The sequence below is a fragment of the Centropristis striata genome, chromosome 12 (assembly GCF_030273125.1).
Source record: "Centropristis striata isolate RG_2023a ecotype Rhode Island chromosome 12, C.striata_1.0, whole genome shotgun sequence".
Classification (NCBI taxonomy): domain Eukaryota; kingdom Metazoa; phylum Chordata; class Actinopteri; order Perciformes; family Serranidae; genus Centropristis; species Centropristis striata.
Genome location: NC_081528.1, coordinates 34544914 through 34567053, shown reverse-complemented (window position 1 = coordinate 34567053; position 22140 = coordinate 34544914). Strand labels below are relative to the sequence as shown.

Sequence of the window (22140 nt, the reverse complement as noted above, 5' to 3'; positions counted from 1 at the left end):
CCAAACATCACATTCCAGTATGGACAATGTATGGATAAACCATAGACTGTATATAAATAATAATAAATAATAAACCAGTTTAATTTAGGTTGTTCTATAACTGATTTACACCTACAAAATTCACATTGTGCAGGTTATTTAATCAAACTTTACAGATGTTGTTAACATCTGTACTGTTAACTGTCATACCCAACGGCTCACGTTACAGTTTGAGTTATGATGAACTTAACGCTCGCTAACATGAGCTTATAAACAATTTAAAGATGACTTAGCGAAATAATTACTCACCAAATCTTCTGTTGTAGAAGTCTGGATGTCCGGGAGCATGTTGAAGTCGTTTGTTGTAATTTCAACTAAAAAAATATCAGTTTCTCTTATTTTTGTAACATAACGGAAGTCCGGGACAACAGCGCCATCTATTTCCGTTAAAAACACACAATGTGCGAACTTCTTTGACTGTTATTTCTCTCCAGTGAAACCGGCATTAAATAACTATTATTCATTGCTACTTTTTTTTTTAATTATTAAATGATTGATTGATTGATTGATTGATTGATTGATTGAGGATTTGATTGATTGTGAATTTGATTGATAATTTATTTGAATACAAAATAAAAGATCAACAATTAAAAACAAACGAACAACAATAAATACAAGACAACAACACAAAATGAAACAACAACAAGACTCAACACTTATTTGTGCACAAAAGGAGCCAATGCTTATTAAATCCTTCTCCCTATGTTAATTTACTATATTCAGTTTTATAACAACAATAATATTTATATAGGCTATATGTATGTATAACACATAGTAATGTCGTATATAAACGTATTATTACCATTTTTAACATACATAACTTGTTATTAACTTACATACACATAAGTACACATACACCCATGTAGTCACAATGAGACAACAATGAACAAACAAACAAAACAACAACAACACACACTAAAATAAAAAATAATAATACATTTAAAAAAATAAAACGTCATCAATAACCACCTACTGTCATTTCACACAGCCGTTTTCGTCCCTTTATCGTGTGAAGACATGCCGTTTATATATATATATATGTATATATATATATATATATATATATATATATATATATATATATATATATATATATATATATATATATATATATATTATAGGATTTTGAAGTGTTTGTTTGAACATTGTTTTAATTCTTTACACATCCCATTCCATATTTTTACTCCGCTGAATGAAATGCAAAACCTTTTTCTATTTGTATGTATTCTGATGACTTTAAAGTTATTTGATTTTATTATTAAAGTCAAATAAAAGAGAGAAAGGCTAGTGGGTAGTAAACTTTCAAGGGGTTAGGAGAGGTGACGGTGTCGGTGTTTGAATGTGGCCTTTCCTCTCTCCACCACCGGATATGATGGTCTCGACCTGATTCCGGCGTCACATCGATTTGTGTCCCCAAAATGGCGAACGTTGCTGCTGCTGCTGCGGCTGCTGCCGCCGCTGCTGCTGCCGCCAACAGAGACCCGGCCGTTGACCGCTCGTTACGATCAGTGTTCGGTAAGTTCGTTGCCGTTACATGCCCTTTTATGGCAGTTATATCCGTTAGATATGATACGTTGATACACTAACGGTTAATGAATGAGAGCTATCACAGATAGCCGGCTAGTGTTGCTGTTAGCTTGGCAACGAGGGAACTAAACTTACCGTTAGCTACCTGAAGAACAAGACAACAATATTTAACCCTCTAGCCCAGTAGTTCTCAACCTTTTTGAGTCGAGACCCCCAATTTAACATGCATGTTGTCCGTGACCCCCACTCACTGAACACAATCTCACATGCACAGTTCAGATCACCCTAAAATGAAACAAAATGACCAAAAAAAGAAACAAAATGACCAAAAAAGACACAAATTGACCAAAAAAGACACAAAAGGACCAAAAAAAGACACACAAGGACCAAAAAAAGGAAACAAAATGACCAAAAAAGACACAAATTGACCACAAAATGATCAAAAAAAGACACAAAATGATCAAAAAAGACACAAAATGACCAAAAAAATACACAAAATGACCAAAAAAGACACAAATTGACCAAAAAAGACACAAAAGGACCAAAAAAAGACACACAAGGACCAAAAAAAGGAAACAAAATGACCAAAAAAGACACAAATTGACCACAAAATGATCAAAAAAGACACAAAATGACCAAAAAAAGACACAAAATGACCAAAAAAAGACACAAATTGACCAAAAAAGACACAAAAGGACCAAAAAAAGACACAGAATGACCAAAAAAAGGAAACAAAATGACCAAAAAAGACACAAATTGACCACAAAATGATCAAAAAAAGACATAAAATGACCTAAAAAGACACAAAGTGAACAAAAAAATACATTAAGTGACCAAAAAGACTAAAACACATGAACACTTTAACACAGTGGAGACAGAGCTGACTTCCAAAATGATTTGGCGACCCCCAGAAATCATCTCGCGACCCCAATTGGGGTCCCGACCCCAAGGTTGAGAATAGCTGCTCTAGAGTCCATGAAACAAAGCTGCACATTAACTTCTTCATGGCGTGAAGACATAAAAATGAAGCAACATTGAGTCTTGTAAATGTAAATATAAATATAAATGTCTTGCCATCAGCTTCCCTCTAAAGTTCTGGCTTGAAACTCCATGCCAGATTTTTTTTTTTGATGATATTCGGCCAAGTAAAATAATGTCAAATATATTTAGTATAAGATATAGAACTAGATATTACACTCATTTTACTTCTTATATGTTATATTTGCAACATGTACATTTCTGTGTGTGTGAAACATAATTTTCAAGTTTAGATTTTGTTTTTCTTTGTGTCTTTTGGGTTCAAAATTTTGATCAAGTAAGTCAAAGTTAAACATTAATTGTCAGGACATATAGGTGAGGTAATGCTGAAAAAACGGATCCTAACATGGCATGGTAAAGATTTTTAACAGGTTTTGTTTAACCGACATAAAAGCCCAAGATTTCAGAGTGTTAAATGAGCTGATGACCAAAATGCTACTTGATTCTAGATTCTTGTTTGTGTCTTGTCTTCCTCTGTGATGGCTCTATCAATTCAATACATTTGTGCTGCTGGGAATAGGTGTTGTTAAATAAATATTGGATGCTTTGAAAGTGGTTGCTTACTTATTTTTTGGTGAAAATTGAGGACACTTCCTTCCTCTATCTTTTTGTACGGTGTCCTTGAGTGCCAAGAAAGGCCCCTTCCAAATAAAAAGTATTATTATTATTATTATTATTATTATTTATGTAGTGGGTCAATTTTGCCAGATTATACTGATGCTGATGTGTTTTGTTTTCATAACATCACATGTGAGTGAGTGGCCTTGACAAGAGGACATAGTGGTGCATTTGTAGTTCTATGAGCGTTTGCACATCTATACATGAAAATGCACTTGATGACAGTTAGTTATTGATGTAATGAGTATACTAACTGTATATTACTGTAATATATTCTATATCTTGCCAGATTATGGTGATTCTGGGGTAGTGATGATGGGGCCCTTGAATATTGTTGCCCAGGGTACATCAAAGTGTTAATCTGGCCCTGCAATGACCTATTACATATTTATCGTCATATTAATAGGTTTTTTTTATATCTGATTATTATTTCAGTGGGGAACATCCCATATGAAGCCACAGAGGAACAACTGAAAGACATTTTTTCTGAAGTGGGACTTGTTGTCAGTTTCAGGTGAGTGAAAATATATATATATATATATATTTCTGGTAGCCATGAATATGTGACCCCGAATCCTAAATAAAGAGTCAAGGTTTTTTACTATTTAACACTGTATGATCAAATCAACAAACCTGCATGGTTGCACCTGTATGGTTGTGTATGTTATTGTTTTTAATATTTGTTGTTCGAAACCAAAAAAGTACCAAAAAAGAAGGCATAGGCTGACAAAATCTAATATTTTATATTTTTTAGAATTCTTTTATTATGCTGTAACAGCCACAGGTTGAGAACCAGTTGATTTTTGTCCTTATGTCATCTGTCCAGCCTCGGGTTGAAAATCTGATTGTAACTTTAGACCTTTTATTTCGCTCTAAGCTTTGGTACTTTCAATGTTGTCGACGGAGCTTGTATTGTTTTAAACTAAATTTTATTTTTAAAAATATGAAAGTGCTTAACCTTTAACTAACCATGTGGACTATCAGACATGATGACGTGTGTCTTTTTTCACTCAGGTTGGTGTATGACAGGGAGACAGGGAAGCCAAAGGGATATGGCTTCTGTGAGTATCAGGACCAGGAGACGGCCCTCAGCGCCATGAGGAACCTGAACGGGAGAGAGTTCAGTGGTCGGGCTCTCCGTGTCGACAACGCAGCCAGCGAGAAAAACAAGGAAGAGCTCAAAAGTAAGCATTTCCTCTTGGAATTATTTCAAACTAAGGTGTTCTGTTGGGTCTGATTGAATGCAAAGCTAAACTCTCTGATGTTTCTGTCTTGCACAGGTTTGGGAACAGGAGCCCCCATTATCGAGTCTCCGTATGGAGACACCATCCAGCCACAGGAAGCCCCAGAGTCCATCAGCAGAGCCGTGGCCAGTCTGCCACCTGAGCAGATGTTTGAACTCATGAAGCAGATGAAGGTAGGCTGGTTTGTGTTCACCAGAATACCACTGAACCTCATCAGTCCCAACAGGAGGCCAACCTTCACTTCACTGATCCTGTTTCCACTTGGTTTTGAAACGTGTCTTGGTGGACAGATAAGACACATGGCCTTTTACATCTGTGTATATCCTGCGTCTCCAGCTGACCACTTGAGTTCAGATTTCTTTACTATCTATGCCGCTAAGTCAAATTGTCCTGCATAGGGATGGGTACTGAATTCGGTACTTTTATAGGTACCGACCGAATTCCGTCGGTACTACCGAGTACCGATTCATGTAAAATCAAACGGTACCATGTTTCGGTACCTAAACGGCGTTAACTTGTTTCCATTTGATGTCTTTGATTAACAAGCGTGCTGACGATCTATTTTTTATTATTTTATTTACCTCCTCGTCTGGTCCTGTCTGCTCACCGCGGCCACTAGCTGCTGCCCTCGTCCACCCCGGCGCAGAGACGAACAGCCGGCTCTAGGCCTGCGAGCTGCCAGCTGCTATCTCTCCAATGTCTCTACCCGGGCTTGGCCTTCGAATATTACCTGTCAATTTACTCCAAACTGCCTCGCTGAAATTAAATCCCTCGGACTCCTGCGTCATCCTCGATATGTGCACAGAGCAACCCGACTGTTTACTCCAACCATGCCGTGCCCACTTGCAACCTTATTTTTTCCGTGCACTTGCCACCTGAGGCCGCTCCTCTGTGTTGACAGCATCATCCACCTCCCAACCTCTGTTCCGGCATCCTCTGATAACACTGCAACCTTCATGATGTTATATTGTTTTAATATATTTTTCAAAAGTTTATATTTTGAGAAATAAATATGTTGAATTGAAAAATTTAGATTTTATAATTAAACAAATTAACATTTATTACCACATAAACAAATGCAAAAGTACCGAAAATTGGTACCTTTCACATTTGAACCGATACGGTACCGATACCCGGTACCGTATCGGTTCAAATGTGAAAGGTACCCATCCCTAGTCCTGCACACATTTGTACGTCGGATAACAGCAACAACATCGCAAGTCTCTCAATTTCAACTGTGTTTCTCGGGCTATCTAAGAAGATGTTGGCTAAACTAGTAGTGGGACAATATAATTTGTGACAAGCAAACCATTGTTTCCATCTAAACAACCACCACACGGCCTGCAGTGATGATGTTTTTCCAGTTTTGTTAAAGAGACTGTGCAGTCTAAAAATATCAATATTTTTAAAATAATGAGAGACTGACAAAACAGTTTTTGGCCAGGGACTGAAAGGGTTAATATGATTATCAAGTATGTATCTGGTATTATAAATTGGATCTCTGGGACTGGTGCATCATTGGCATTAATTTATCATTCTGATGAATGTATGCTCCGATCTTTTAATGCTCTGATATTTATGGAACAGTACAGTCTCTCCAAAAAAGGCCAGAAGATAAAGTGTCAACGTTTTTCAAAAGTTGCATCTTATAACCAAGATGATACTAGTCGGCACCTTCTAAAATAAAACTTAAAAGTAATAAAACCAAAATGTGATTGAGCATTCTGAATAATGCAGAGGTTTTCAAATATTAAGTACCAAAATGAATTTAAAGAAACAAACTAGTCTAATCTAGTTGTCAGTAAAAAAGTCATGTTCTTTAACTGTTTCAGTGCTGCTTTAGTCCCCAAAAAGAAGGTGACCAGCGTATTGTGTCATTTTAAATCACCAGCAGGATGACGACTATATGCAGATGCTCTTCCTTCCCTTTCATTAACGGAGGCTCTGCTGTACAGTCTGTCTCTCTCAGCTCTGCCACAGAAGCCTTATCTTTGCACATCTGGCAGTCTGCTTCATTAGGCTCAAAGAAACACCACACTGCAGACATTTCCCTCCGACTGGAAAAGTGTTTTGTTGCACCAAAGCTTGTGTCAGTAGGACGGCTCCATATGCTGATCAGAGTGTTTGGATTCCGATCCTGATACCACAGATATTGTTGCACGTCTTTGTTTAATGTTTTGTGCTGATGCAGCCACTTTGGTTGGTTATGGCCATGTATCTGAATCGTAAGTGGGTGGGGTATGTATAACCTGTCAGCACGTAGAAAAAAGGGAAAAAAGAAGAAGCTTTTTTATGTGAAAGGGACCAAAGTTTTGTTTGTTTTGCTCTGCCTAGTTGTGATTTTTCACTGTGTGTAATATCACATTTCAGGATTCTGTGAGGATGAAAATGTGATTTCTCTCTCCAGCTGTGTGTGCAGAACAGTCCTCAGGAGGCGAGGAACATGCTGCTGCAGAACCCTCAGCTGGCCTATGCTCTGCTTCAGGCCCAAGTGGTGATGCGGATCGTTGACCCTGAGATAGCCTTGGTGAGCCTGAGACTAAACACATCAGTCAGATTTTTCATCTGATGTTGACCTTGACCGTTAGTCAGAGGAGATGAAATCTAGTCTGCACTTCTGAACCTGTACACAATTTTTAGAGATGCTCTTCCATGTACTCCACATACAGAAAATGCTCCATCGTCAAACACCGGTCCAGCCGCTGATTCCCAGCGGGCAGCCTGCAGGAGCTCCACCAGTCAACCCTCCTCCTGCTCAGCCCAGCGTGCCGGTGTCTCAGCCACAGCCGGTGGTGAGTATTCAAAGTTATGGTTCATATTACACTTCTGTTAATGGTCCTGCACCCGACCCTGAAAAAGGACGTGATGTCACAGCTCTAAGGTTGTAGTTGGCCCTTAAACTTCTTTAGAATTTTTTGTCTTTGTCTCTGTGACTTGGGCTGAAAAGTTAACCCTTAATAGGACACTCATTAAAATACTTGCAAATTCCAAATTTCAACCCTAGAGAATATTGGAGGATATTACATATTTACAGAATGTGTAAAAAAAACAAAACATACGGTCCTGGGGGAGGGGGGTAATATTTTGAGAAAAAAGGTTTACGAGATTAAGGAAGGATTAAGGAAAAAATGTGCAGATTTATGAGATTGAAAGTGGTGAGTCTGCGAGAAAAAAGTTGTTTTTTTCCCCACTTTTGTCTCGTAAATCTGCGACTTTTTTCGGGCAGATTTGCCACTTTAAATCTCTTAAATCTGCACATTTTTTTTCTTATAGATTTGGGACTTTAATCTACTAAATTTGCAGATTTTTTTATTCATATTTGGCCTTAATATGCTGTCATAGTCAAGCTCTCCTTGTCCACGAGGTTCTACGACCAAACAGAGATACATGGGGACCCCATTTTATATCCACTGAAGTTACCAAATATAGTTCTTCGCCCAATAAAGGGTTAAAGTTAAAAACCACTTTGTACCTAATAAAGTGGCTGGTGTGGTCTTCTGCTGCTGTAGCTCATCTGCTTCAAGGCTGGACGTGTTGTGTGTTCAGAGATGCTCTTCTGCATGCCTTGGTTGTAACGACTGGTTATTTGAGTTACTGTTGCCTTTTTTATCATCTTGAACCAGTCTAGTCATTCTCCTCTGACCTCTGGCATCAACAAGGTATTTTGGCCCTGAGAGTTTTCTGTAAACCCTAGAGGTGGTTGTTAGATCAGCAGTTTCTGAAATACTCAGACCAGCCAGTCTACCACCAACAACCATGCCACGTTCAAAGTCACTTAACCCCTTTTTCAGGCGAAGATCTATATTTGGTAACTTCCGTGGATATCAAAATGGGGTCGAGAAAAAAGTTGCAAATTTACTAGATTGAAGTGGCAAATCTACAGGAAAAAAAGTCGCAGATTTAAGAGATTTAAAGTGGTGAATCTGCGAGAAAAGTTGCTTTTTTACCCACTTCTTTCTCATAAATCTGACCTTTTCTCCACGCAGATTTGCTACTTTAAATCTCTGAAATCTGCGACTTTTTTTCTTGTAGATCTGCCACTTTAATCTTGTAAATTTGAATCTTTTTTCTCAAAATATTTTTATTTTTTATTTAGGATATCCGCTGAAGTTACCAAATATGGTTCTTCGCCTGATGAAGGGTTAAATCACCTTTCTTCTCCATTCTGATGCTCAGTTTAAACTTCAGCAGGTGGTCTTCACCATGTCTACACGCCTTAATGCATTGAGTTGCTGCCGTGTGATTGGCTGATTAGATATCTGCATTAACAAGCAGTTAAACAGGTGCACATAACGAAGTGGCCGGTGATTGTATGTCTCAGAATAATAACATGTTAGATTTATTATGTAAAAATGGCTGTCAAGATTAACATTTAGGTTGAAATATTTATGGTTTATTTTTTTTCTGTTTTGTCACATGATCAGCCTGGAATGCACGTCAATGGAGCCCCTCAAATGATGCAGCCCCCCAACATGGGTGTCGTCCCTGGACCAATGCCTGTACCAGGACCCGGACCGGTACCAGGACCGGGAACAGTCCCAGTTGGACCTCCAGGTAATCATCATCAAATTGCATGCATGTTTGCATCACCAACTGAACTGGTCCAGATATAGATGACTGAGGTCGTTGATGGTTAATATGTGATCTAACACTGATTAGATGTGAGAAGATTTTAGGGATTAAAGGTTTAATGTTGTGTTATATTTGACAAAGAGTTTTTTTCATGATAATTGAAAAGCAAAACCTTGTGTTTTGGCCAGTTTAAACAAATTTAGGACATTTTCCAGCAGCAGTTAACAATATTTAATAATTAGTGAGTATTAATGTGCAGTTTATACTCATGAAACGAGTGCAATGATTTGTCTGTGAGTTGCTCCAAAACAGGGTCATTCTTATTTTTGTTTTCTTTATTTCTCTCATTCATTTGCTTTGCAATTTTTTCAATAAACAGCCACAGTGCAGTGTTTTCATTGAAGTGCATCACCAAAATAGATTTGGCTGAACCCAAAAAATGTATTTGCTTTTATTTATTATCCATTCCATTCAAAAGTGACCTTAAACAGTCATGCAGCAGCGCAAACAAAGCTACAGTCGTGCATTTTTATCAGTACAATGTAATGCTGCTTATTTTAGCAGTCACATGTGAAAAATTGCACTATTTTTTTTTTTTTTTAAACTATGACTGCAGTGTCCCCATTACCTTTATTTTAAGTTATGCTACACACGTGTCATGGCTCACTACACTCACTAGGTGTCAGCAGAGCCTTGGTAGTAGTCCAGCTGCTTTAGAAGCTTGTAATCGTCTTGAATCTTGACAATCTCTTTATTCTCCGTGGCATTTGATATTAATTGTCTCATTCTCTCTGTTGAGCTTTCGTACAACATATTTATTAATGTTAATTTCTTTCAAAATTATTTTTATTGGATTTTCCTTGGATGCATAATTATATCAGCTGTCAGAGCACACATCAGTTTATCCAATACATCCATAGATTAGGCAAGTACAAAATAAATGAAAACACCAAAGTTATAGTCAAAAAATACAAAAACAAATAAATGAATGAAGATAAACATATAAGAGGAAATTATAAAATAAAAAAAATATATAAAAATACATAATAATAATAAAAATTGAATAAAAGGAGGATAAGACACAGACAGACAGAAAGGGACAACATAAGAGGGAATTATTAATGTTAATTTGCTAAAAAAAATCCCCCCTCACCTTTGTCTATGTGTTTGTGCATATAATATTGTGATGAGCACGCTTCAAAATGCTCTTACAAGTGCCGCTTTGCTCTCTTGAGTCTTGTGTCTCCTGTTCTTTTCACTTTAATGCTGACTCAGGAAACCTGCAGCATTCTCCCACAGGATCTTCTGGGCAAGCTGCTATCGAGCGGCCTCAAGGTATCACTGTACTCCCTCAGTTCTCCACTCAGGCCACAGGACTGTTATGGAGAGGCCAAATATGTCCGAATGCACAGCACCTCTGGGGTTTAGTGTCTACTTCCTGCAGTTTGTAGACTGCATGCTCATTATAATCAAATATGAACCCTTTATTCAGCCTCTAAAGTCATTATTAAGCCTGTTTGTGTAAAGGTTATGATCTCTGAGCTGTATCTACTAAATGTGCTGTGTCATGAGGGTGGGAGGCCGGTGGTGCCACTGCATGTCAACAGATACAGGTCTGCCAGGAGTGAAACATTTGCCAGGATGCAAATGTTTTTGCATGATTAATTTGTCGTTTTTAAATGCAAGCCAAATTATTATTTTTGTTTTTTTAAATGGATGCAGTGAGTGGGGGGAGAATGACCCGATCCCGTCTGCTACATGATGTCTGTTTGAAGACACCCTCCACATTGAGATTTTTTTTTTTTTTGTTGCATTAACATTAATGTACATTGTTACTCTTGTTCTGTTTAGACTTGTCATTTTTGGAGGCCAGAGTGCAGCACTTTATTTCTCAGGCTGAAGTAGACAAGAATACTTATCTAGAAAGTTTGCTCTGTGTGAAGTTTGATTCCATACAGTGTAAAGTAGATGAAATGTAAATGTTGCAGGCTGTTTAAAGCCGACTCCCTCATGTAATGTTAGCCAAACTAGCTTGGATTATCTAACTGTGGTATTTTTAAACTCTGTTACCAGTGGTTGAAAGTAACTCAGAACTAAATAATGAGAGAAGTGCAACATATTAAGGAATGTTTAATGTGCCAAATTCACATACAGTACAGGCCAAAAGTTTGGACACACCTTCTCATTCAATGTTTTTCCTTTATTTTCATGACTATTGACATTGTAAATTCATCAAAACTATTAATGAACACATGTGGAATTATGTACTTAACAAAAAAGTGTGAAATAACTGAAAACATGTCTTATATTCTAGTAAGCAAAGGGTGGCTACTTTGAGGAATCTAAAATACAAGACATGTTTTCAGTTATTTCACACTTTTTTTGTTAAGTACATAATTCCATATGTGTTCATTCATAGTTTTGATGCCTTCAGTGAGAATCTACAATGTAAATAGTCATGAAAATAAAGAAAAACGCATTGAATGAGATGGGTGTGTCCAAACTTTTGGCCTTTACTGTATAGTGTGATTTGTTTAATTTTTTAAAACTTATTTTGGCATAATTCTCAGAACATTTTTGCATTTGTGAAAGTAAGTAGCCTAAATACACAGGTCACATGTGCAAAAGCACACTGATCAACACCAGATAACAAAAATGCATATGAGCCAGTTTGTGCAGAAAGTGCAGACTTTCTGCCTCCTGCACTCTTCTAGTTGGACTGCATTGTGCAGCTCGATGGCTGTTAATACAAAAAGAGCACTTGAGAAGCTGTGAGGGAGAGAGAAAATTCTTTACAGATCTCATCAGCTCAGCACGCCAGGTTGTCCACTCTGATTGGCTGGCTGATTGTCTTCTGCAGTAAATGTGCAGGTGTGACTCTGAGCCGGACTCAGCAGTGCAGCCTGGTCCTCTCAGTGAACCACAAACCTTGAGGTTCTGAAGTATTTGAACTGTGGGAACCAACAAACATTTTTCAGGCTGACAGATGGATAGTAGTCTGGTTGTTTTGTACATGGTCTCATCTTTGACATTTAACAGAAGAGAACTGGCATTAAAACCTCACCGTGCCTGTTGGATTACTTTACCACTGTGGGTTATTTCACAGTACTGCTGTTCATAGTGCAGGGAAGTTCATGTGTGGGACGTGAGCTATCATTGATCCAGATCCAGACTGATGTGGACCACAGGAGAGATCCAGTTGTTGAGGCCACATGTTACATGTTGATTTTTTGCACCAAAAAGCGTCTTCATGTTATTTTTCGGTAATGTGTGAGACAGAAGTGGCTTTTCACTCCCTATCCCTGGAGTATGACTGCTGCTCCATCCCCTTCAAAATACAGAAATTAGCATTTATTCATTGTGTGTGTGTGTGTGTGTGTGTGTGTGTGTGTGTGTGTGTGTGTGTGTGTGTGTGTGTGTCTCTGTGTGTCTCTGTGTGTCTGTGTGTGTGTGTGTGTGTGTGTGTGTCTCAAAGTTATAATAGTTTTGGATTTTTCATTAGTTTTAGTTTTAATTTTGTTGTGAATTTTTGTCTTCAAATTCAGTTAGTTTTAGTTTGTTTTTAGAGTGAGTTTTCTAGTTTAAGTTTATTTTTTATTTTTTGAAAATGTTTAGTTTTAGTTTAGTTTTTATTAGTTTTAGTGTTAGTTTTAGTTTTTTTTGTAATGGGCTATATGTTAGGTGCCAGATTCAAAGAGTTCATAATTAATTTTGCCTTTATTTCCTTTGGTTTATCCATCTCAGCCCCAATAAGGTTATTAACTCTTACAGTTCAGGGTGTTTTGAATTTTGGTTGGAGTGTAGACATCCCAGTCTCAGTAAACATATTCACCATGTGTTGCATCTTCAAATAGAAACACTGAATTATGAATGAAAAAATATGACAAAAACGAAAACGAAGGACATTTTCACTATAATTTTAGTTAGTTTTAGTTAGTTTTGTAACCACACAATACAGTTTCAGTTAGTTATCGTTTTTTAAAAAACTCTAGTTTTTGTTTTTATTTCAGTTAATGAAAATGTTTTTTCAATTCTAGTTTTCGTTATTTCATTAGTTTTCGTTAATTATAATAACCTTGGTGTGTCTGTGTACAAAATTGTTATTATGATTAGCGTCCAATGCTACAGGATTCCTGAATGAATGTCTGCCTTTAATCCACAGGTGTGCTGCTTCTCCTCCATACCTGTGTGCTTTATTGCACCTGTTCAAAGTGAATCAGGCCGTTTGTTGAGTAACTCATTAAAATGAGATGCACGATTTAGAATTCTGAAAATGTCATTATTAACATTTACAGAGTGAGTTCAGTCCTTGGATGCGTTTTGTAGTTCAACAAGCAGATTTTAATGGCAAAGAATTTCTCAAAAACAACAGCACAGTTTGTGCAATGATAATTTCTTTGACTGTGTTTCCAGGATAAAGATGAAAATTGATTTGGAATTAAAGAGAAGTAGTCGTTATGTCTTTGCTTTGTCAGTGTTTGTCATCAGTAGCAAATCAGTGACATTCGTTGTTCTTGTTAATAGATTTAAAGGATCTAAGAGTCAGTGGGACCGTACATAATGGCATGAAATTGCGTTGTGTTTTCAAGCAGCATGTTAGTTTCCTGCTTCCTCTTGTTGGTATTTGTCAGCATCAGTTGTCAATCTGTCCAATTTCTTGCCGTTTATCCACACTACAGTTCCACTGACAACAGCAGCTCACACGCTCTTTACCCCATCAATTTCTTTTAGATGTTCCTTTTTTCTTTTTTGTGTCTGCCGCTGACAGCCGTGGCTGGAGGCAATATGTTTCTGTCCGTCCGTCCATACATCTATCTGTTCCGTCTGCGCTGCTGAAAGGATTTTTTTTCAAATTTGGCACGAAATCTCAACTCGACTAAGGATGTTCTGTTTAGGATTTGCAGGTCAAATCAAGTCAAATTTATTTATACAGCGCATTTACAGACGGCTGAGCCGCACCAAAGTGCTTCACATAAAAGTGCAAAAAGTGCAATAAAATACAGAATTGACAAAGGTAAAAAAAAAAAAAGAAACAAACAACTACAAAAATTTTTTTTAAAAATAAATAAAAGAAGATGGGATAATTTTAGAAGTACTGTGGGATTACTAAGGGACACTATTCCCTAGAATTTGCCAGCAGGTCTGAGTTCAAAGTTACTGTAACCTCAAACATAACACAGCCATGACTCAAGCATTCCTGTGCAAATTATGAGAAATGATCAAAACAGGGTTCATACAAAGTCTTGAAAGTTTGGAAAATGCTTAATTTACCCATTGTGTTTTAAGGTTGGCAATGTACTTGAATTTGAAGGGGGAAAAGCTTAAATATCCTTGAATTTCAGCATAATCTATCTAGGGTTTAGCTACACAATCATAAAAGTAAACCAAAAATATTTTAGGTAAAACTCACAAATAACCCAAAACGTCATATACTATATACCAGCTATTCTCAACCTTGGGGTCCTGACCCCAATTGGGGTGTTTTAGTCTTTTTGGTCATTTCATGTGGGTTTTTTTTTTTGATACTTTTGTGTCTTTTTTTTGTCATTTTGTGTCCTTTTTGGTAATTTTGTGTCTTTTTGGTAATTTTGTGTCTTTTTTTGGTAATTTTGTGTCTTTTTTTGGTAATTTTGTGTTTCTTTTGGTCAATTTGTTTCCTTTTTTGGTCAATTTGTGTCTTTTTTGGTCATTTTGTGTCTTTTTGTGGTCATTTTGTGTCTTTTTGTGGTCAATTTGATTCTTTTTTTGGGAGAGATTGTGTTCAGTGAGCGGGGGTCGTGGACAACATGCATGTTAAATTGGGGGTCGCGACTCAAAAAGGTTGAGAACTACTGCTATATACTCCAGTGAAATGAGTGAAAGGATGCCACCCAGGCCTACTAACATGTTAGGTCAGCCACTTTTACACAATGTTAGAATACAATGGAAAAACTCCATCAGGAAGTCTCTGCTGTCACTATTATGTTCTGACAGGAAATGAAATGAATCTGTTCCAGTCAGGATCCACACCTGCTTTATTGAACTTGATCAAAATATTCTCTCCTCTGGATCGTATCACTGCAGGCATTCATGCTGTTTGACAAGCATCAACATAACTGAACACTCCCATTGTGTTTAATTCTCTCTCTACATGCTTCTTCCTGGCATGATGTTCTCATGGCCTCATATAACCAGACTTACAAGACACAAGTAGGAAAATATTTTCACATGAGGACTTCTGTGTGGGAATATACATTTTGTGTATTTTGCAGATTTCCCTATGTTTTAAACCTGTAATCTCCCTCTTTGTTGTTGATGAATTGTTTTGTGTTCCTAATCACTCTTCTGATATCTCCCTGTGTGGTGTGACATCTTGCTCTGATCACTCTGTACTTGATTGTGTGATTATCAACTTCCAAACAGCTCTACTTGTTCCCTGAGTAAACACTCACCTTTATAGTCGTGTGTCGTTTCCCTTACCTGGAATTTGGAATGGATTAGTCATTAAACCCTTACTGGTCAGTCAATACAACAACTTGTTTGGTTGTATTGTTTTTATGTATCGTTTTCTCCTCCCAGGACCAGGCGGTATCCCCCCCAGAGGCCTGCTGGGAGACGGTCCTAACGATCCCAGAGGAGGAACTCTGCTGTCCGTCACTGGAGAAGTCATAGACCCCAAGTAAGACATTATCTTAAACTGATTTAGACCGTTTTTTTAAGTGAGGTTGCATGAGGTACTTATCCATAGTCTGTATTACCTTCAGTAGATATATGTCGGCTAAACGCTGCTTTGCTGTGGATGAGGGCAGCAGCAAAATCTATTTTAGCCCCTAAACAGATTATCATCAGTTTTAGTGTACGCTATATTTAGAATATTTTCAGCACCACCCCTTGTTGTCATAGGGAACAGAATCTTTACTCTCTTCAAAGCCAGCAGACTCCATTGATAAAAATACAAAATTAGTTTAACTGTGTGACTTTTTGCTTTTTAATTTAAGTTTACATTCACCACGTCACACCAGTTAAAACCTTCTGTCTCCTATAAACTTTTTATAAGTAAGTTGAAGTTAATAAATTTGTTCTTTATTTTGTGTTTGTGTCTGGATTCAGTCGGGGCTACATGGCCGCTCCACCCCCCCACCAAGCCCCGCCGGTACACATGGCCCCGATGGCAGCCGGACCCCCTCCGGATATGAGAGGCCCCCCGATGGACATGAGAGGCCCACCCATGGGTGAACCACGAAGCATGATGGGTGACCCCAGAGGGCCCCCGATGATGGAGCCACGTGGACCCCCGATGGAAACCAGAGGTAGCTGCTCCGATGCTTTAGAGCAGCTATTCTCAACCTTGGGGTCGGGACCCCAATTGGGGTCGCGAGATGATATTTGGAAGTCAACTCTGTCTCCACTGTGTTAAAGTGTTCATGTGTTAATGTGTTTTAGTCTTTTTGGTCATTTCATGTCTTTTTTTGGTCATTTCTGGGATTTTTTTAGGTAATTTTGTGTCTTTTTTTGGCCATTATATGACTTTTTTTGGTCATTTTGTGTCTTTTTTTGATCATTTTGTGGTCAATTTGTGTCTTTTTTGGTCATTTTGTTTCCTTTTTAGGTCATTTTCTGTCTTTTCTCAGTCATTTTCTGTCTTTTTTTAGTCATTTTGTTTCTTTTCTGCGTCATTTTCTGTCTTTTTTGGTCATTTTCTGTCTTTTTAGTCATTTTGTGGTCATTTTGTTTGTTTTTGGAGCCGCAAACCTTATATTGAGCCTAAAATGAAAATTAAACAGCCTAATAAGTCTAAATTAGCCTACCAACATTATTAATAGTCATATTGAGCATTTATTAATATGATTTTGAAAACACGTCTATCTCGGGGAACTCAAAACTAAACTCAAAGTTGGCAAAACTTAAAGGCGCGGGCCGGAGACTTTCGTAAGCTATGAAGCACATTTTAGTTGACTTAATGCTGTAAAAAGGCTATACAATTTTACAATTGAGGAATACAAATAGCTTTTGGTCAACACCATTGATAAATGAACATTTTAATGTAAAAATATGTATATAATTTTTTTTGTCTGAGCCACGGGGAGCCCCTGCAGGCGGCCTAAAGAGCCACATGAGGCTCTGGAGCCACAGGTTGACCACCCCTGCTTTAGAGTTTGACAGTAAACCAACCAAGCAGGAAGTTTTTACAAGAGTTGATATGACAAACTGTGGTTACACTTCTGTTTCCTTTTATTTAATGTATTCTGTTACCATAATCCATATCACAACATTTTTTTAGAAGCTGTTCTTAACCACAAACACATCACGAAACATGCACACCAGTAATTCACTCAGTATCCAGCGAGGTGTGACCGTTTTTTAATGGTTTTGTTTCCGTTTGCAGGTCGTGACCCGAGGGCGATGGACGCTCGCGGTCCAGTGGCGGCTCAAAGAGTTCCGATGGCGGCAGGAATGCAAGGCCCCGTCCCTCACAGCATGGCTCCCAGCGCTCCTCCACCTGCAAGACCGGTACCTGCTGCACCTAAAGTCTTCGTCTTTGTCGGCTGTTTGCTTCTGTTTTTCTTTTTCTGAAACTGGTTACATGCAATTTCAAAACAAATGCTACTATGCAGATAATTTTTATTTTCCTGATCTGGTGAGGACATGCGTGGACTATTATTACTAAAATGACTATCAAGACTTCTTGGTAACGCTTTATATTAAGGTCCTTGTAATAACCATTAATCAGCAAGTAATAAGGCCCTTGTAAGTCCTTACAAGATGCTTATTAACATTATTGTGTGTTTATAAGCTTATATAAGTGTTAATAATGGCATTACAAACACCCATGACCCACCCATTATGTCTTTGCCATGCCTTTATTAATCTTATTTTGTTTGCTTATTGATATTAAAATATACTTTATTGCTCATCTTTTATAAGTTAACTATAAGTTAACTATGCTTTTTGCAACTACCGGATCTAAAGCGACAACAATGCCTTATTACTTGTTAATTAATGGTTATTAAGGACCTTATTATAAAGCGTTACGACTTCTTTTTACTGGATTTTTTGTAGATTACAGTCGATAAATTTGATACGTCACAACAAATTTGAATATCCTCATTATTAGATGATAAATAAATCTACTTTCTGCTTAAATCATTACTCCCTATGATAAACGGTATGTTTGTCCTGCAGGGTCCTGGTATCTCTGGTGTTCCTGCATCAGGAGGAGGCTTCAGTCCGGGGCAGAGCCAGGTCTCCACACAGGACCAAGAGAAGGTGGGTGTCTAAGATCTGTCATCTCTGTCATATAGCACACGAATACTTTACGAATACGAATACTTTATTTTTGGATAGGGACAGTGCACATTAATGAACATCGATAAACATCTTTGTAAATATGCCGGATTATAGCAAGGCTGCTAGTTTGCATCCGTAGTCCTTAAAAATAAAAAATAAATACAAATATAAAAGACAGCAAGTACATAGGTAAGATACAAATAGAGGAGACAACACACACACACACACAACACATAGCAGACCCAGACAGGATATAACTATGCAATAAAAAGTAATGTTCAAGTCGTCTCAAGTCTAGTTAGTGGTCACACCTTTGATGTGATTTGAGCCGTTGTTTCAGATTTCCTTTAAAAGAAGAGTAAGTGGGACATTCCCTTATTGTGGAGGGAAGAATGTTCTCAAACTGGACCAATAATTTATAAAAGAGAAAAGCTCCACTTTGCACAGCCAGTATAAGTGATCAGGTCCTGGTAGCTCGCAGGAACAACTTTGGTGAAGATAAAGAATAAATGGCACCATTTATTCAGGTCAGTAAATCCCAGTAAAGTCACTCCAGTGGGCATGGTATTTATTCTTTATCTCCTTCATAATAATATCTACATATTTGATGTCTGCTGCCAGAAAAACAATATACACATGATCAGGCTTTCCGCCCCGTTGTCATATTCAGTGTTGTTCTCCTGCCATCTCACACCAAAACAAACCCGAACCCAGCATTAAATAATCATGATCGAAACATGTAGTTATTATAAACAGCTGGTAAAATATTGATATCAGCAATATTTTTATTGAACTTTTATATATATTTCACTTACACAGATAGAAAACGATCAAAACAATAACATCCATAAAATAAACAGTCACAACAAGACAATTCACATACTTCACACAAACAAATTAAATCAACTAAATAAACCACAAACACTCAACACAGCAGTTTCAAGTTGATTGCATTTTAACGTTTATAGCAACAATACTTCACTGCTGTGGGTATCACAAATTCTTTATTTTTTCACAGTCTCATTTATATTAACAATGTAGATGTGATAACAGCTTTGAGAGACTTGAAACTTTTGGTACCTTCAAGTGCTTGAAAAGAGCTTTCCCTCTTGTAAACCTGGATGAACCATGTGTTTGTTTGTTTACATCATGTGATGCCTGAGTTGGCGTGTAGAATAGTCTGCAAACTGAAGATTTTCCAGTTCTTTTTGTCCATCCTTTGCTGCCTTTAAGCTACACTGTGTCGTCTTTGAAGTTTTTTCAGTAACGCTTTATATTAAGGTCCTTGTAATAACCATTAATTAACAAGTAATAAGGCCCTTGTAAGTCCTTACAAGATGCTTATTAACATTACTGTGTGTTTATAAGCTTATATAAGTGTTAATAATGGCATTATAATACAGCTAATAGCAGGCTATAAGACATTTATAATAAGAACATTAATAAAAGCCTCATGAGTATCTTATAATTCTTCATAATAGCATTACAAACACCCATAACCCACCCATTATGTCTTTGCCATTCCTTTATTAATCTTTTGTTTGCTTATTATTATTATTATTATTTTGTATATTTTGTATATTGTTAAATGTCTTTTCTTAGATTGTTTTTTATCTTATCTTAATATTGTGTGATTTTTCTGCGGCTGTAACAAAGAAATTTCCCCGCTGTGGAATTGATAAAGTCAAATCTAATCTAATCTAATATTAAAATATACTTTATTGCTCATCTATTATAAGTTAACTATGCGCTTGTTAACAGTTAACTATGCTTTTTGCAGCTAAAGGGATCTAAAGCGAGAACAATGCCTTTATTACTTGTTAATTAATGGTTATTACAGGACCTTAATATAAAGGGTTAGCATTTTTTCTTTAGAAGTGCACACATAGGCAGGTTGGAGAGAAAGTTGTGATAACACAAATAGAACAGGCCTAGATCAATAACCAGCTGTTATACAACACAGTCATGCTGAACAATAGCAGTTTGTTGAAGTGCACCTAAACCAAACACTAATGCTTTCAGTCCCCTACTGACTGCCAATCATCCTGAGTACGCATCACCTGAGGCTGGAATGTGATTGTTTGGCTTCAACAATAGCTGGTGATGATTTAACACAATAAAGCCTTTTCATTGAGGAATTCTGATTTTCCTGTTACCTAAGAACCTTCGTGTTGCACGTGTTAAATGTGTTATCGGCTCATGTCTGACACGTTGTCGTCCCTCTCCAGGCTGCTCTGATCATGCAGGTGCTGCAGCTGACCCCAGAACAGATCGCCATGCTGCCCCCGGAGCAGCGGCAGAGCATCCTCATCCTCAAGGAGCAGATTCAGAAGACTGCAGGAGGAGCACCCTAACAGCCACACTGAGGAAAACCTTCAGGTGAGCTGTCTTTATTTCCTTCACTACAGTTTCCCTCCCGAAAATTCACTTCTTTTTAACCCTTTATCAGGCGATTAACTATATTTGGTAACTTCAGTGGATATCAAAATGGGGTCGAGAAAAAAGTTGCACATTTACTAGATTTAAAGTGGTGAATCTACGAGAACAAAGTTGCAGATTTACGAGATTTAAAGTGGTGAATCTGCACGAAAAAAGTCGCAGATATACGAGATTTAAAGTGGTGAATCTGCGAGAAAAAAATTTGCTTTTTTCCCACTTCTTTCTCTTAAATCTGTGACTTTTTTTTCTTGTAGATCTGCCACTTTAATCTAGTAAATTTGCAACTTTTTTCTCGAAATGTTATTTTTTATTTTGGATATCCGCTGAAGTTACCAAATACGGTTCTTCGCCTGATAAAGGGTTAATAATTCTTGTATCATCACACAGGAAAAGATTAACTATAACTATAAGGATGTGATTAGATTACATGAAGGAGGTAGTCAGAAACGAGATACGACATTCATAAAGCTTTTGATTGAGCTTTTATAATAATATGAATAAGAAAACAGTTAAAAGTAGCTGCTGATGTGTCACATAGCCGTTCTTTGTGTCCCTTTGTGAGAGAGATGTTGATTTCAATAAATACACTTTATTTATTTGTCTGTCACACAATGTTAATTTGAACTAATTTGCTGTCAGTATTCATCAAGTCGCTCTGTAAGTGCTTAGAGTTGTAGTGTGGACTCTGCCATCCACTTAACTTATAACAATTAAAATGTCTAATTACTTCTTTTAGTTATTTTTTTGGTGTTTATGACCCTTAACTGCAGTTTTTGACACTTTATTCTGTATTTTCTCTTCTTTTTTAAACACTTCATTTTGATTTCAGGACTTGTGACCCGTCACCGTCAGCTCTGAAGACGTCTCATCTAAGTTTGGAATATTGTATAGGTTTTTTTAAAATCATATTGTCTGTTTTCTGTATGAAAGAGTCAGGTTGTTGATCGAAAAATAAGTGAGACATTTGAGTGGATGATAGAACAGATAAAAAAGGTCAGGGCTGGAATGTCATGAAGTTTCATCTTTTTCTGTTTTCATGTTATCGGCTCTGGAAACTGTTTGTCTGGATGTTGTTTTGTCAATAAAACAAAGAAAGAAAAGACTGTTTATATTCATTTATTTAAAATTTCAACACGAGTTTGAAACTGTATACAAACAAGGAGACTGAAAACAGCAAACAGGAAAATAACGACAATAAAAAGTCTGTCACGTGGTTTTGAGGATGATTAACTCACAGGAGGCTACGTGACGGGAAGTCTTCCTCCTGTCATCTTATCACTGATAAGGAACTACCAGCTAATTTGACGGGTTATAATAAAACCACTGACTGTTTCCAAGAAACCTGTTTCCTCAACTGGTGAAGCTTTAGAGAAAAAAATGGTTGAACAAAAGGTCA

The 22140-nt window shown here is 37.2% G+C and overlaps 1 protein-coding gene across 2 annotated transcripts; it reads left to right on the top strand.

Annotated features, from left to right (window-relative positions):
• Positions 1-1444: 1444 nt before the first annotated feature.
• cstf2 (cleavage stimulation factor, 3' pre-RNA, subunit 2) lies at positions 1445-21844 on the top strand. 2 transcript variants are annotated; one of them, XM_059345773.1, is made up of 14 exons: positions 1445-1554; positions 3658-3736; positions 4237-4406; positions 4503-4639; positions 6874-6993; positions 7136-7258; positions 8891-9020; positions 10314-10373; positions 15597-15696; positions 16128-16327; positions 17404-17528; positions 18201-18284; positions 20534-20684; positions 21574-21844. In XM_059345773.1, the coding sequence occupies exons 1-13, from the start codon at positions 1458-1460 to the stop codon at positions 20657-20659; spliced, it is 1551 nt and encodes a 516-aa protein (XP_059201756.1). In that variant the 5' UTR covers positions 1445-1457; the 3' UTR covers positions 20660-20684; positions 21574-21844. The 2 variants fall into 2 exon arrangements, with proteins under 2 accessions (XP_059201756.1, XP_059201757.1); XM_059345774.1 differs by lacking the exon at positions 10314-10373.
• Positions 21845-22140: the final 296 nt, after the last annotated feature.